Genomic DNA, 13,919 nt, shown 5'->3' on the forward strand with positions numbered 1-13,919 from the left:
ATAGGAAGAGAAAAGTGTGAAGTCGATGTTAATAACAACAAAGCACTTTTAAACTACCTATTTATTGTTTGCCAGCACATAATTTCCACTAGTGGATCAGAGTGGAAAACTGTTGGCAAAGATGGCAAATGCACAAATCTGAAGGATGATGTGAAGACTGCTAAGGCTGAGGCTAAAGAAGCGTTGAATACGGCAGATTACTCATTGCAACGTAATCTTAAGGGCAACTTTATACTTACTAGCCCGCCTAATGTTGAAAAAGGATGGAAAAGTCTCTTTGAACCCCATGATGAACAGGACACAAGAACTCTGACAGATAGGACATTAGATCTTGTCCATGAGTGCTATGGAGTCAGAATTCCTGAATCTGACATAACAGCAGTACATGAACTAAAAAACAACTCAGTCCTGCTAAAAATTTGGAACAGAAAAAATGGGTCACCCTATTTTGATTTGGTTTCCGCTGTCAAAAGAGGAGGAGTAAAGAAGTCAGATATACCGAAAAATGGAGGCGGGGCTCTGCGTGGGGAGGGGGTCAAGAATGAGGGGTATGGGGACCAGAAGGAGGGGGAGGGGGACAAGAAGGAGGGGGAGGATATGACCAAGAAATGTGACTCTTCACATCCTGGGCCGAAGGTAAAGTCATCCATTCCCAGACAAAGGTTCTTCATAAACTTCCAGCTAACTAAAAATCGTTATAAGATTTTAGGTCATATCAAATTTCTAAAGAAAAAAGGATCCATTCACAAATTTGACACAAACCAAAATGGAGACATTAACATGACTGTCAAAGAAGGCGAAAAACCCGTTTGGCTAACTTACTATCCCAAAAGTGAAAATTCGTTTACTTACACCATAAGTGATATCGACAACTATCTGCCTAATCATGTTGGTGTTAAATCTGATACAAAGCCAAAATACGTGAAAAAGAATTAAATTGATTCTAAATTTAAAAATCATTCTCTGATCTCAAATCTAATATATGTCTAAACTAACGTCACCACTCTACACTTTATCTCTATTGTATGTCACCAATCTCTTACTATATGATAATCAAGTTTACTATTTTGGGGTTTAATAGTATAACTTATAAAATTAATTTTCCAAACTGGCACTTTTTAATTGTAAAATTTAAACTTATCTGTTATTATAGGGCTTTGATGATGATATAGATTTAATTTCAAGTAATGGTCAGAATGAGCTTGTATTGAATAGTGATTTTGGGCATAGTTGTAAGTATGTTGATCAAAATGAATTTAAATCGCTAGTTAGTAATAAAAGTGAAATTTTTTCCGTTTTAAGCTTAAATATTCGCAGTATTTCAAATAAATCAAATGATCTTAGAGACTTGATAGAGGAATCCAAAAACAAAGACTTTAATTTCTCTTGTTTATGTGTCCAAGAGACGTGGGGAATCAAAAATCAAGATTTAGTCTGTCTAAATAATTATAATCTAATCTCAAAAGATAGGGAAGTAAAGAGGGGAGGGGGTTTGGCTATTTATTTATCTAACTTAAAAAACTATGAAATTATCAAAGAATTCTCGTGCTTTAATGACAATTTTGAATCTTTAATAATTAAAGTTTACATTTCAAGAAACAAGTTTAAGATAATCGCAAATATTTATAGAATACCTAATAGCAATATACAATTTTTTTCTGATTGGCTTAATACAACTCTAACTTCTCTCAAAATTATGAATGCAGAAGAAATAATTCTTTGCTCTGACTTAAATATTAATCTGCTTAAATATAATGAACATTCTCCAACCAACGACTTTTTAAATATGTTAATCTCTCATTCTTTTTTACCAGTTATTACATTACCTAGCAGAATTACACCAACAAGTGCCACTTTGATTGATAACATTTTTACAAATAAAAGGATGGATAATTACAATGCCGGACTTATTTACTCAAGTCTATCTGACCATCTCCCAATGTTTTACTTAAATGTTAGTAATCCTAAGCAAAACAAAGATTCTTTTATACAAAAAAGAAATATGTCTAATGAAAATACTGAAATATTTAAGCAATCCTTATCCTCTTTTGATTGGTCTGACATAACTACAGATTGTAATCCAGAGAGTGCTTTTGAAAACTTTTCTAATGTTATCAATGAAAACTTTGAAAAATGTTTCCCTTTTAAAACTATAAAACCCAACAAAAGAGTTATCCCCCAAAATCCCTGGATGTCACCAGCTTTATTAAACCTAAGAAAGAAAAAAGAAATGTTATTAAGACAAAAATTTAAGGATAAAACCGTTGATAGCAATAGAAAATTTGTCATTGCAAATAATGTTTATAAATCTGCAGTTAGGAAAGCCAAAAAAGAGTATTATTTTTCTAAATTCAATGAATTTTCGTCTAACATGAAAAAAACTTGGTCTACAATTAATCAACTTATTAACAAGAATAAAAAAACGCATTCTATCCCAAATCTTTTTACTGATGATAACAGATCTTATGAAAACTTTCAAGATATTTGTGAGGGTTTTAACAATTTTTTTATTAATGTTGGTCCCAGCCTAGCAGATGAAATTCCATTTTGCGAAAATGATTTTAATGACTACCTTGGGGTTCCAGTCAATGAAAATTTTGTCTTTCAAAAAATCACCCCTCAAATAATTTTTTCTACTCTCAATAAGCTAAAACCTAAACTAAGTTGTGGACCTGACAATATTTCTACTAAACTTTTAAAAGAAATTATGCCAAGTATTATAGATCCTGTTGTTCACCTATTTAATCTTTCATTTAAACATGGCTTTGTTCCAAACAATTATAAATGCGCTAAAATTTTGCCAATCTTTAAATCAGGAAGGAATAATTCATTTGATAACTATAGACCTATTAGTATATTAAATGCCTTTTCTAAACTACTGGAAAAAATAGTTGCCTGTCAAATGTTTAAATACTTAAATAAGTTCAATATTCTTTATAAACATCAGTATGGATTTAGACCCAAGCACAACACAACACAGCCCTTAATTCAATTATTGAATAAAATATACCAAGGTCTTGATTCTCAAACACCAGAATACACACTGGGGTGCTTCATTGACTTAAAAAAGGCATTTGATACTTGCAATGTCCAAATTCTTTTAACCAAGCTAAACCATTATGGTTTTAAAGGTTTATCAAATAAATGGTTTCATTCTTATTTAAATAATCGTTCTCAATATGTAGAAATTAATGGTGTCAAATCATCTATTCAAAACATAACCCATGGAGTCCCACAGGGTAGTGTTCTGGGTCCTATACTGTTTTTATTATATATAAATGACTTGCCAAATGCAATTGATATATTTTCTTCACTTTTTGCTGATGACACAATTTTTGCACACAGTGATAGCAATTTAAAAAGATTAGAGGAAAGGGTTAATATTGAACTAGAAAAAGCTAAACTTTGGTTTCAAGCAAATAAACTTTCACTTAATGTTGCCAAAACTAAGTTTATGGTTTTTAGAACCAAAAAAATGCAGTGTGTCCAAGATTCTCTAGTCATAAAAATTGGTGGTGAAAAGATTGAAAGAATTGGAAATGATTGTAGTATTAAATCATTTAAATTTGTAGGTGTTCATCTAGATGAGTTTATAACGTGAGAACACCATATAAACTCAGTTATTAACAAAGTATCTAGTGCTAATTTTGTATTAAATCAATTGAAAAAGTTTGCACCAACTAAAATTCGTAAATCTATATATAATTCCCTTGTAAAATCGCACTTGGAATTTTCTATTATAACATGGGGTAATGCTAAATGTGAGGGAATGAGTAGATTATTATTAAAACAAAAGCAATCTGTGAGATATGTCGCTAATGCAAAGTACAATGCTCATGTAGATCCATTACTTGAAAAACTTGATTTACTTAAACTTGAAGATATTATGACTGTTAACATAGGTAGCTTTGTAAAAAGTTTCCTTGCAGGACAAATGCCAGACTCATTCAATAATATTTTTGAACCAATGTTATCCAACAGAGTAATGAAATTAAAAGTACCTTTACCTAAACATAAAGCTCTAGAAACTTTTCCTAATGTTTGCTTTGTTAAAATATGGAACAACCTAGACACTGCTATAAGGTGTGCTGAAACTAAAAATTCCACTAAAAATCTCATCAAAAAGAAAGCTTTAGATAAATATAAGAGTTTTAATTGTAATAAGCAAAAATGTTTTGTCTGTAAAAATAATTAAAATTTGCCTTAATTTACTATCAAAATTTGAATTTCTCCAACCCCATTGTATCATAGTGTAAATAGCATCATTAATACCTTACTATTTATTTATACTATTTAAACCTATTTATATGTTATATGTATATATCCAATTTAAATATCTGATTAAAATTTCTATGTAGCTAGAAACATTAAAAAATCATTTGAATATGTTAGTCTTAAATCGGTACTTACAGCTTTTGCAACGGCCAACCCAGGTTATGAAAGTACCAAACTATGCATAAAATTTTGTAAATATGTGTAAGAAATATTATTATCATTTTGTATGCTTATGTTGAAATACATCTATCTATCTATCTATATACTGGCCTATCATTGGTCATTTCATTGTATGACGTCATTTTTAAGGCACTTTACACTTCCTCTGCTGGATCAAATATTTTAAAAGGCTATTAAGTAGCTCAGAAATTATTTTTTTTTATAATTTCATTTATTTAATTTTATAATTTTATTCTTTATATGGAGATTTTACTAATATTTCTTGATTGTATTAGGTTAAGGTGTTCTATTCATTAAACATCATGTTACTATATTGGCTTTATCTATATTAACCTATAAATCCTATTATATAAAGTAGTAAGCATTTTTTGTCCGTCCCAAAGGATCTCGCTAACCGATGAACTGATAGGGTTCTCCTTTACAGTGATCTTTTCCTTCAAATTGTTAAAAAATGTTAATGTTAAAAAATTCCCTCATAAAATTATCTTTATAAAAATCCACCAAAAAAGGGTGGTAACTTTTTAATGCTTTTTTACTTATTAATAAAATATGAATATTATTATTGTATTTAGTATGTAAGGTTATATTTAGTAATAAGTATCCAAATATGAATATTATTATTGTATTTAGTATGTAAGGTTATATTTAGTAATAAGTATCCAAATATGAATATTATTATTGTGTTTAGTATGTAAGGTTATATTTAGTAATAAGTATCCAAATATTAATATTATTATTGTGTTTAGTATGTAAGGTTATATTTAGTAATAAGTATCAAAATATTAATATTATTATTGTGTTTAGCATGTAAGTTTATATTAAGTAATAAGTATCAAAATTTATTTTCTCATCATGTGAAGGAAACAAAGTTGCGGGTTTTTTTTATATTTTCATAGTAGCTTTTACAAAATTGAAAAAAATTGAAAGAAAATTTCTAAGAGGATAACGCCTTGATTTTATGTTTATCATGTTAATCTTATTTTTAATACATTTATCTGCTTCTAAATTTTTTTTTACTTTTTAGTTTTTATTGTATTGACCCCACTGCATCATATTAAAGATGTAAAAATTGGTACTTTGTGATTATTTCTTGTAGTAGGGGGAGTGCCCTAGCCCATAAGATAGACCCAGCTTATTTACATCCACATTTAAATCATAGGTTAACTAATACATGAGTCAAATTTTATTTAAATTAATACCTATAGATGTTCTTGTTAAAATCTTAACACATTGGTGATATAAATTACAATAATGTAGGGGGGTGAAGGTGGGAGGGGGGGGGGGTGGGAGGAGACGCCCCACCCTCTAGTTTTTCTATCTCATTTCTGTGTGTGAAAGATAGAGGGCTATACTTGAAGGAAATTTGTAAAATGATTATTGAGATTTGGAATTTTTTAGTAGGGAGCATCAAAAATCAAGGTAAAAAAATATTATTTTTTGACCTAACTTTTAAGAGTCTGGCCCCATTGACAACCTTAATTGGTCCTAGGATGGTGGGGGGGGGGGACTTACTCGCTCTTTCTCTTGTTGTCTATCTACCTATGTTTTTGATAAACACATAAATAGAAAAATAGTCAAAACTTGTCTTAAAACAATGGATTTTCTAAATTTGTCTGTTTGTTTTAGAGTTTAAATATTCTACACTGAATTAGATTGTTAAGTGCCATAGTGCATATATCGGAGCTTCAGACAAAGTAGCTTCGGACAAAGTAGCATGGCCCCCTAGCCTATAACCTTACCTAACCTAACCAAAAAATTGTAAAAACATTATTAAAAATTGTAAAAACAATATTACAAATTGTAAAAATCTACCAACCACTTTTTGGAAATCCACAAAAATCTAAACCACTTATGTATAATCAGTTGATGATATTTTTCTTAAATAAATGTTCTGAGGCTATCATAGCTTAGGTTAGGTTAGGTTATAGGCTAGGGGGCCGAGCGCTGAGGCCATATTGGAGACTATTTTTCTTAGGAAGCTACTTTTCTTAAATAAATACCAGCTATCACGGCGCCTTACGTTGTTACTTTTCCACTACTAAAATTATTTGTTATTATTTGGCACTTTAGTCACGTTCCATCAAATAATCACAACACGTTAAATAATAAATTTAGCATCAAACGTATTGTTACAATTAAATTTACGAACTGTACACCTGTATGTGCATATAATATGTCATTACGCGGCATATGCACATATATTTCAGGTGTGCCAACTTGAAAACAAAAATTTCCCCACAAATATTATTTTCGGATAAAATATTTTTTTATTATTCAAACATTTTTTTAAAACATAAATGTAAATTTATATAGGTATAAAAGTTTCTATGGGCTTGTGGAGCAAGAGACCCCCCAAAACTAAGAATAGGAGTTCTTAGCTTATTTTTAAAGATATCAACCTGATTTTTTTTTGAAGAAAACTTTTTTAAAAATTACTGAACCAAGTAACCATCACACATTTCATTTTGGGACTTTACTTCTAGGGGCTTGTGGAGCAGAAGACCCCCCAAAACACTAAAAATAGGAGGTCTGAGCTTATTTTTAAAGATATCAACCTGATTTTTTAAAGAAAACTTTTTTAAAAAATAACTGAACTAAGTAATCATTTCATATTTCATTTTGGGACTTTCCTTCCAGTGGCTGGTGGAGCAAGAGACCCCCCAAAACTAAAAATAGAAGTTCTGTGCTTATTTTTAAAGATATCAATCTGATTTTTTTAAAGAAAACTTTTTTTAAAATAACTGAACTAAGTACCATTACACATTTCATTTAGTAACTTTCCTTCTAGGGGCTTGTGGAGCAAAAGAACACCAAACTAAAAATATTAGTTTGAGCTCATTTTTATAGATATTAAGCTGATATATTAATGAAACCTTTTTCACATAACTGAACTATGTATTCATAACAGATTTTTTTAAAAATCAGGTTGATGTCTTTAAAAATAAGGTCAGAACTAATATTTTTAGTTTTGGGGGGTCTTTTGCCCCACTAGCCCCTAGAAGGAAAGTCGTAAAATGAAATCTGTACAGATTACTTAGTTTGTTTATGTTAAAAGTTTTCTTTAAAAATTCAGATTGTTTTTTTTAAAATAAGCTCAGAACTCATATTTTCAATGTTTTGGGGGTCTTTTGCCCAACTAGTCCCTAGAAGGAAAGTCCCAAAATAAAATGTGTAATTGTTACTTACTCAACCTGATTTTTAAAAAGAAAACTTTATTAACATAACCGAACTAGGTAACCATTACACATTTTATTTTGGGACTTTCCTTCTAGCAACTAGGCTGATAACTATAAAAAACAAGCCCACATGTCCCTCCCAAAATTTGATACTGAATTTCATTTCCTATAAGTGTACATTGTACAAACTCCCCCCCCCCCTCTCTCTTTTTACAGTAAGTTTTAAAAATGTGTTTATAGTTGGCCAAATTTTAAAATGTATTAATAACATTTTTACAGATTTCTGAAGTACAAATTAAAACCTTATAAAAGCAATTAAAATCTACATCTGACCATAAGATATCAGGCTATACTATGTGCAGTAGTGGTTAGTACCGTCTTACCCATAGTTTGCGCCTTCCTTCTAAGGTTAGAGGTATGGATTGGTCTCTAATATAGGCTTCCTTATCTCAGTTAACACATACCTTTACATAAAATAATGACCCCATTTTTATAAAAAGTAAGACATTTTGTTCTAGTGATCAGGATGAAAAGAAATTGCTAGTCTTGAAGATCACATACTTTTACGGAAAATAATTACATAAATGACCCCCTTTTTTAAAAAGTGTCAAGACAGTTGGTTCTAGTTATCAGAATGAAAAGAAATTGCTAGGGTATGTTTAAAAATGTATTTTCTTTTAATTACTTTCAAAAAAATGAGTGTAAAAGCTTGATTTGAAAAATTATCAGACTTTAAAATTCATAAACTTTAGTCGTCATTTTTGAGAAATTTTATTAATAAAGCAGTTAATTTAAGAATTAATATAAATAAATAAACTAGTTTTCTCTATCTTTAGCTATAATTTAATTTAAAAATCGTTTAATTACATGTAAAAAATCACTCTAAACATTGGGGAAATATATCGATCAAATGTGGCGACCCTGAAATTAATTGGATAAAGTTGTGACAGAGCAGAAATCCGATTAGTGTTGATTTAACTCGCGGTGCTATACAGCCATTAAGTTTATATTTGACATACTGACTTTCTGGTAATAATAGTAGAGTTGCTCCGCTTTTTAAATTGTACCCTAACTGTTCTATGAATTATAATGCCCAGTTTAAAATAAATAAGACATTTCTAACAGCCAAGGCGAACATAAGTTCCATCTGTCACTGTATATACAGAAAAGCTCTATTTTAAAATAAATAGTTACCATAGATAAATTTGAATGTCGTCATACTTTGTTTTAATTCAGATACCAATTCAAGAACAACAATTACCAGCAATTTTGAGAAGCTACATTGTATATAAAGGAGAACCGTTATGATTAAGAGATTAACGAGATCTCTTGGTACACATAGACGTGGCTGTTTTAATATAGGCGACACCATTGGTTGATTTTCAATGACCCAATAGAAATGTTGCACAAGACGGTTGCGATGGAAAGATACAGTTATTTAACCCTTTCTCCCTCTAGTGTTTTACTCTAATGTTTCTGTTACATATGGATATGTAGATTCCTTGGGCGTTCAGATATAATTTAAAAATCCTCATATTTGTATATGTTCGTTTGTCCATCTGTATTGTTTTTGAGCCTTGTTTTTATAGGTGGTGCATTATTTGCCAAATGTACCACTTTTCTGCACTACCTCTCCGATTTTGTTAATACTCTATATTTTGGTCCGTTGGGTCATTCAAGGATGCTGGATGGCCAAAAAAAAGTTTCAGAGTCCCTGGATGTCTAGATATCTAGCTATCTATGAAGGTAGGTAACAAAAATGTAAAAAACACCCATTTTTTCACAATTTTAAAAATTAATTTTTTCATCAATCTTACATCCAATCTATACATTTTATACACCAAAATGATTGTTTATTCATGTAAAAAGCGCACATAATGCTATTTTGGCCCAAACTCTAATTTTACAGGGTGTCCAACAAAAAGTGTATTTTGGATATCTAGCGTAATACCCAAAATACCTGTCCGAAAAAAATCATTTTTTTTGGCTTAAATCCTGTGTTTTATCTGTGTGCATATGTGGTATATAACGGTTCGGACCACCCGGGACTATAAGGTTGTAAATAACGGCAAAACGGTTCGGTTTTTGCGGTTTTTGCATAAATAACAAATGATGTGTCTTGAAAAGTTCTACAAAAATGAAGAAATAGTCTATGGCCCTAAAACGACTCCTTCCCCCCAAAAATGGGCAAAAACCATCATTTTTCAAAAACATGCACAGGGTGTCCCAAAAGTGTGTAAAATTGTAAAATAGGCAAATATTATTGTTATTAGTCAAAATCTGTATCTTTATGACAGTTTTAAGTAACTTAAAAATAGAAAAAAAATTTAAAAAAAAACAAAATTTTTCTTTCTCTTTTTTTGAAAATACAGGGTGTCCAAAAAATATGAAAATATTGATCTGGTCAGAAAACACTATGGCCAAACATACTAAGACACATATTAGAGTAATTTGAAAAAAATAGCCAATTTGGACCAAGTTTTAGCTCTACAGGCGAAAAAATCACATTTACAGGGTGTCCCAAAGTGAAATTTGACAACCTTATAGTCCCGGGTGGTCCGAACCGTTATATACCACATATGCACACAGATAAAACACAGGATTTAAGCCAAAAAAATGATTTTATTCGGACAGGTATTTTGGGTATTACGCTAGATATCCAAAATACACTTTTTGTTGGACACCCTGTAAAATTATAGTTTGGGCCAAAATAGCATTATGTGCGCTTTTTACATGAATAAACGATCATTTTGGTGTATAAATGTATAGATTGGATGTAAGATTGATGAAAAAATTAATTTTTAAAATTGTGAAAAAATGGGTGTTTTTTACATTTTTGTTACCTACCTTCATAGATAGCTAGATATCTAGACATCCAGGGACTCTGAAACTTTTTTTTGGCCATCCAGCATCCTTGAATGACCCAACGGACCAAAATATAGAGTATTAACAAAATCGGAGAGGTAGTGCAGAAAAGTGGTACATTTGGCAAATAATGCACCAGGTGTTAATAGTCAAATATTAAATTTATAAAAAAAATCCGTTAAATTAAAGGATAAAAATCTTTTAAATTTAATTTTTAAATATATGAATATAAATTTAATTGCAAATACAGGGTGTTTGTCTGTTTGTTTATACCGAAAGATCTCGCTAACATATGAACCGATCGGGTTCTCCTTGACAGGGTAGCTTCTCATAGGTCCCGGGAAGGTTTATAACTATTTTTGGGGAGATAGACAATTATCTGTTTATTACACTAGTCCCAAAAATTTGATAATGTTATCTATTTCGTTTGGGGACTTTTATTGGATTTTTGTTCATTAGTTCATAAGGTTGAATGTCCAAACGTTTCAACCACTAATGTACATCAATTTATTGGCTATTGTCTTATCCCTTTAGATCCCTGAGTTTAATAGATTAGTATAAAAAAAGCATTTCTTTCCAGTTTGGCTTATATTAATATCCAATATTGGAGCCGGAGTAAAAAATCATGTATTGCATCGTATCAAAGACAATTTTTAACAAATATCAAAATTGAAATCACAAAATCAATACCACTTTTGTCAAGCCTAACTCAGGGCTAACAAAACAGGTTATAATCATATTCTTTTTTTATTTTAATATCTACAGAAAGCTGTTCTTAATAAAATGCGATAAATAACTATTTTAGGTTAAAAAATAAAATAAATATATAACATTAATTAAATTTATTTATTAATAACACATTTATTTATTATTTACAAAGTTTATAAAGCTAAAATATAACAAGAAATTTAAAATTGCTAAAATAATAAAAACTATAATTTTTTCAGTTTAGGGTCAAAAGCTATTTTAGCAAGGGTGACAACATCCATGAAAGCGAAGCTCTTATTTGGCAATACAAATGAACATGTAGAGTTTCATAAAACATAAACATAAAATAAATTGATAATTTTAAAAAAATGTACATAAATTTCATGCTAAACTATTCAAATACAATTTAAAAACTTGATTATAGAGATTCTCCGCTTTTAACATTATATTCTTTTTTTGTTCTAGGAATAATTATTCAAAAAGTCAGATCATTTGAATAATTATATTACATTTATTTTTTAAATCTTTGAAATGGACGTATGGACATTCTGGCAATGATTATATAGTTGTTGAACGTTCTAAATCATATTTACGACAATAACTATCCGTTACGGATAGACGAACAGACAATAATCATAGAAAAGCTTCGCTTTTAAAAAGAGGAATAAAATGATGATTTCACAATAAGTAATCGTTAAGCACTGATAACTATCCGGCAATTATTATAAATAAGCCGGATATTCGGCATCCGGATGGTTACAGTATTGAAAATGGCCGGACATCCGGCCAAACCATACTGATAACCTTCCCTCCATTCTACCTTATTTTTTATATAAATGAAAATCAAGGAGGGGGAAGTTTCCGGTTTATTTGTCTTTTTTTTGGGTTGGGTTGTATTGGGTATTGGATAGACCTGCAGGGTTTTGCACCATATGGTTAGACATATTTTATTCTATTTTTTTGTAGGTTTTTCAGTACTCAACATGAACTTTTTGTGAAAGGACCAAAAAATCAATAAAAAGATATTTTACAAAATACATTCTTTTTTTCAATGTAAAGTGAAATATCCAAAAATTTGAATTGAAGATTTGAAACCCATGGAGGGGGGGGGGGGCTTTGAACTGTAGATTACACTGGTACCCAAAGTTTTATAACCATGTTATCCTATTTATTGGTTTAACAACTTCGGTACTTTCATTAAATTTGATTTGTTGGTTTCAAATCTATTAACCAATAGTATTGATCTACAGAAGGGTAATTTTTTATCATTACTGGGGGAAATTATTGTCTACTGTATTATCCCTTAAGATTTCTGAACTAACTTTCAACTAGAAAGGTCGGTTCATCGGATCTTACTGAATATACAGACTTAAATACATAGATTTTTTTCATAAAGGATTTAAAACTATGTTCCAGTATGGCTTCGAATCCGATTAATGTCCAGTGGATTAGAAACAGTTTGCAGCCATACTGAAAAATTTTGTCTAGCATCATACCATATCCAGTTATATAGGATTATAAAAATGTACAATCATAAGATTAAAACCATTTTTTTAGCCCCAAGATGCCGAAGGCACGGGCTAAAAAAACTGGTATAATTGTACATTTTATATCCTCGGTAAGCTGTTTATAATACAATGTGATAATAGTTATTTCTTGTATCGTATTATAAACGGCTTTCCGCGGATATAGAATGTACAATTATGAGATTAAAACCACCGGCACCTCGGGGCTAAAAAAACTAGTTTTAATCTTATAATTGTACATTTCTATATTCGTAGAAAACTGGATATAATACGATGCTAGACATAGTTTTTTCGTATGGATGAGAACCGGTTCATATCCACCAAATTCCAATGAATACGAGAATAGTTATTTCTCGTATCGTATTATAAACGGCTTTCCGCGGATATAGAATGTACAATTATAAGATTAAAACTAGTTTTTTTAGCCCCGAGGTGCCGGAGGCACCGGCTAAAAAAACTGGTTTTAATCTTATGATTGTACATTTCTATATTCGTAGAAAACTGGATATAATACGATGCTAGACATAGTTTTTTCGTATGGATGAGAACCGGTTCCTATCCACCGGATTCGAATGAATACGAGAAAAACTATTCTATAGTTGTCAACATTTGTATAATCAATTAATTCTGCTTGAATAGTGAGGACACTGCTCCTAAAATAAAAACAAGATAAGTTCCTATAAAATCTTATGCCTTTGTACAGTAAAAAAATATTTTGGATATTCAATCCTCTTATAACATCTCAAGTTTTTTTCCAGTATGGCTATGAATCAACCAATCAAAGTTTACTAAAGTCCCCAAAGTTGTCTCAACAAATAAGAATACATTAGTATAAAACTTTGGGGACTAGTGTAATAAACAACACAGGGTCCCCGCCGTTATTAATGTTATAATTTTGCTTTCTTTTCTAGCTGGCAAAGCCTCAACCATTGTTCCCCAAAGTTTAATAATAACGTTTTCTTATTCATTAGCTTAACAACTTTAGAAACTCATTAAGTCAAGTGTTGAAACGATTCAACCAATAATTATAATCTACAGATGGGGTAATTTTATGTATAATTATTGTGGATGTGGATCTATTTATCAGCCATTGTCTTATCCCTGTGAATTCCTGTTTTTTTATAAATTGGCCATTGACTCTAGGGGCGTGGTGACGCTTCGGATACAAGTCCTCTCCACGTCACCTTCG

General features: G+C 30.5%; 1 protein-coding gene across 3 annotated transcripts in view; it reads right to left on the reverse strand.

Annotated features, from left to right (window-relative positions):
* Positions 1-11,323: 11,323 nt before the first annotated feature.
* LOC145307362 (glutamate receptor ionotropic, kainate 2-like) overlaps positions 11,324-13,919 on the reverse strand; it is a 178,030-nt gene continuing 175,434 nt past the window's right edge. For all 3 annotated transcript variants that reach the window (XM_080149740.1, XM_080149741.1, XM_080149739.1), the window contains one exon: positions 11,324-13,383. In XM_080149740.1, coding sequence (XP_080005866.1) covers positions 13,348-13,383 — 36 coding nt within the window. In that variant the 3' untranslated portion in view covers positions 11,324-13,347. The remainder of the gene's footprint in view (positions 13,384-13,919) is intronic.

The sequence above is a fragment of the Acartia tonsa genome, chromosome 15, assembly GCF_053477335.1.
Source record: "Acartia tonsa isolate MP-2025a chromosome 15, ASM5347733v1, whole genome shotgun sequence".
Taxonomy (NCBI): domain Eukaryota; kingdom Metazoa; phylum Arthropoda; class Copepoda; order Calanoida; family Acartiidae; genus Acartia; species Acartia tonsa.